This window comes from Austrofundulus limnaeus, unplaced genomic scaffold, assembly GCF_001266775.1.
Source record: "Austrofundulus limnaeus strain Quisiro unplaced genomic scaffold, Austrofundulus_limnaeus-1.0 Scaffold275, whole genome shotgun sequence".
Classification (NCBI taxonomy): domain Eukaryota; kingdom Metazoa; phylum Chordata; class Actinopteri; order Cyprinodontiformes; family Rivulidae; genus Austrofundulus; species Austrofundulus limnaeus.
Window position 1 is genome coordinate 631,211 of NW_013952677.1, and position 3,435 is coordinate 634,645.

A 3,435-nucleotide genomic window follows, 5' to 3' on the forward strand; every position below is an offset into this window, starting at 1 on the left:
ACACACACACACACACACACACACACACACACACACACACACACACACACACACCTCGGAGACATCTGTGACATCTCCATCACCAAAGCTGCACATGTTCCTGCTCTGCTGTGGGGGCGGAGCTACAGAAAATATTCTTTAACGACTCAATTAACCCAGTAACAGGTTAATAAACATGTTATTACATGTTATTACATGTTATTACATGTTAGTTACATGTTATTTCATGTTTATTACATGTTAGTTACATGTTATTAAATGCATCAACAGGTTTTCGTAGGAACAGAATAGATTTGTTTTTTTTACTCACCTAAACTGTTTGTCATTTCTAATCAATCGTAGTTTAATGAATTAATGAATTATTGTAACAATGATTTATTTTCAGCTTCAATATGTTTTTCCTTTTTTATCAATGACTTTTGTTTTGAAATCATTTTAGATGTTTTTGCCAAATTTTTTATGTTTTTGGTGAGAACGATCGAGACYAAACTATAGATTCTGTTGGGACAAGATTTTATTTAGGAAAGATTCGAAGGATTTAGTTTAGGAATGATTCCCATGGAGGAATTTTATYTCTGGGAAAGATTGTTGGAGAAGATTCTGTTAGAGAAGATTTTTTAAAGAAAAAACATGTTGGAGATGGTTTTTGAAGAGAGATTCTGTTGAAAACAATTTCATGAAGGAAAGATTCTTTTAGGAAAAACTTCTTGTAGGGATAAGAGTTATTTTAGGAAAGATTCTGGTGAAGGAAAGAGTTTGTTAGGATTTTTTTATGTGTTTGAAAGATTTCTAGGGAGGAAGATTGTTTTGGAAAAATTCTGTTTAGAAAAGATTCTTGTTGATGAAAGATTCTGTTTGAGAAATATTTCTAAGAGAATTTTCTTGCGGAAATAAAGACGGTAAATTTTGTTGTAAGATTGTTGTAGGGAGAAGATTCTGTGAGGGAAAGATTCTTCAGGAGGTTTGGTTTAGGAAAAACTCCCATGAGGTAAAAATTATGTTTGAGATGGTTTTTAGATAAAAAGATTCTCTTAAAGAGATTCTTTAATCAGGAAGAAAGATTCTGCTTAGAAAAGATTCTGTTGGGGAAAGATTCCATGCATTGATAAAAAAAAAACCCTGTTTGAAGACAGTTTTTTTAGGCGCAAGTTTCTGTTAGAGTTCTGTGGTGAAAGAATTTTGTTCCTGCAAAGAGAAAACTCTGAAAATGTGTGTTTGAAGTGTTTGTTAAGGAAAGATTCCCAAGGTTTGATTTTTGGGACGAAAAATTCTGTTTAAAAAACATTCCTGTTCTGTGGGAAAAGAAACACATTGAGGAAATGTTAAAGAAGACTGTTTGTAGGAAGAAGATTCTGTTCAGAAAAGATTCTTGTGGAGGAAAAAATCTGAAAGATTTTGTTGAATAAAAAAGGAAAGATTCCCGTCGATCAGATGAAGGAACTGTTTTCAGAGAGCAGAACCTGTTTGGTTCTCCTGGCTCCGAGTTTTCCTCTGAAGTGAGGGGGCGGAGCTTCCATCTCTAAGTTTTCCTCTGAAGTGAGGGGGCGGAGCTTCCATCTCTAAGTTTTCCTCTGAAGTGAGGGGGCGGAGCTTCCATCTCTGAGTTTCCCTGTGAAGTGAGGGGGCGGAGCTTCCATCTCTAATGAGTTTTCCTCTGAAGTGAGGGGGCGGAGCTTCCATCTCTAGCAAGTTTTTCTCTGAAGTGAGGGGCGGAGCTTCCATCTCTAATAAGTTTTCCTCTGAAGTGAGGGGGTGGAGCTTCCATCTCTAACGAGTTTTCCTCTGAAGTGAGGGGGTGGAGCTTCCATCTCTAACGAGTTTTCCTCTGAAGTGAGGGGGTGGAGCTTCTCTCCAAAGAAAGGATCAGAGAAACTTTAGTGGAGCTCAAGCAGCGGGCTGTGGGACCACCGCTCTGCTGGGCTGTGGGACCACCGCTCTGCTGGGCTGTGGGACCACCGCTCTGCTGGGCTGTGGGACCACCGCTCTGATGGGCTGTGGGACCACCGCTCTGCTGGGCTGTGGGACCACCGCTCTGATGGGCTGTGGGTCCACCGCTCTGATGGAGACGTAAAGAACCTGTAATAAACAGATGATGTTCCTCACAGCTGTTTGTTCTTCTCTTCTTCTCTTGCAGGTATTCCTAATAACATTGGTCCAGTTAGTAAGTAAACCGTATCAAAGAGACACTTTATGAATGCTCGATGCTTTGCTTTGCTTATTGCCCCCCACCCCCCCTAAATACCAAATGTTCATTTCTGACTGTGATCCTCCTGCAGAGCCTGTTGACTAACATTGTTCCTGGCGGGGGTCAGCGTCAGGTGATGAGCTGCAGCTCCAGGCCGTCCGGTCCGGTCGGGAATATTAATGATTTTKTTCAGACTGGAGCAGATCCTGTCGCCCGGCTCTGCGTGCTGAATATCATTTGTTTTTTCTTCTTCCTCCTCTCCTCGCTCTCTTTTCATGCATTATAAATAAATGGCATCTAGACTTTATTAAAGTGCCAGGACCTCTCTGGCAGTATAATGTCACAGAGGGTCATTTTAATATGAGTCTCAAACACCTCGTGGTATTATCTTCGGCAACCAGTAGCCCCCCGAGGAGGAAGAGGAGGAGGAGGAATGGAGGTGCCGCGTCTCGAGTTACCGCTGCCTGGAAAGGCTGGTGATGCAGGAACCCAACGAGTGTATCGAACAAGTCAAAGTGCGTTCACAGCTGGGCTCAAGTCTCCTTCATCTTTTTCACTCTTCTTCCAGCAGCCTGGGTTCCAGGGCGGCGCATCGATTATCGGCTGCTTCCAGCCGCTCTCCTCAGTTCTTCACCAACCTGAGGGCCGAGCGCACGGCTYAAGAACGACACAAAACAAAATATATTCAGAGAAATTAAGATTTCAAACWGGTTTTATAAAACTGCTCAGTGTTTTTAAAGGTACTCGCTGCAAAGAATGCATTTCCTGTCAGTGCTTATTGCTGAAAACTTTAGCTGAAAGCTGCTGAAAAGGAGCTGAAAATGTTTTAATAGCTGTTAATGTAAGTTCAATTTAAAAAACTGCAAGAAGCATAAAAAATTAGCAAAAAATAGGAAAGGAGCTGAAAGATAGCTGAAAAGCAGAAAAAGGGCTAAAATTAGCTTAAAACAAGCTAAAGGTAGAAGCCAAAAGCTCAAAGTAGCACCCAGATGGTGAAAGGTGTAAAATAATCTAATTAGCAGAAAAAAATACATGAAAGAACAAAAAAGCAACAATTTGTTGTAAAATAGCTAAAACAGCTAAAATGTAGCTGGAAATTCTTAAATTAGCAAAAGGAAACATAAGAAGCACGTTAGCTGAACTTAGCAGAAAAAGCTAAAATAACCACCAAAATGTGAAATTAGCTTAAAAATATTTACTTCAGCTCATAGCAGCTGAAAAATTGGCTGGAATTGCATTAAATATCTGAA

General features: G+C 40.4%; 1 protein-coding gene across 1 annotated transcript in view; it reads left to right on the forward strand.

Annotated features, from left to right (window-relative positions):
- ntng1a (netrin g1a) overlaps positions 1-3,435 on the forward strand; it is a gene marked incomplete in the record, with an annotated part of 157,561 nt that overhangs the window by 125,006 nt on the left and 29,120 nt on the right. The window contains 1 exon segment of the mRNA XM_014021011.1: positions 2,135-2,161. Within this exon segment, the coding sequence (XP_013876465.1) occupies positions 2,135-2,161 (27 nt within the window).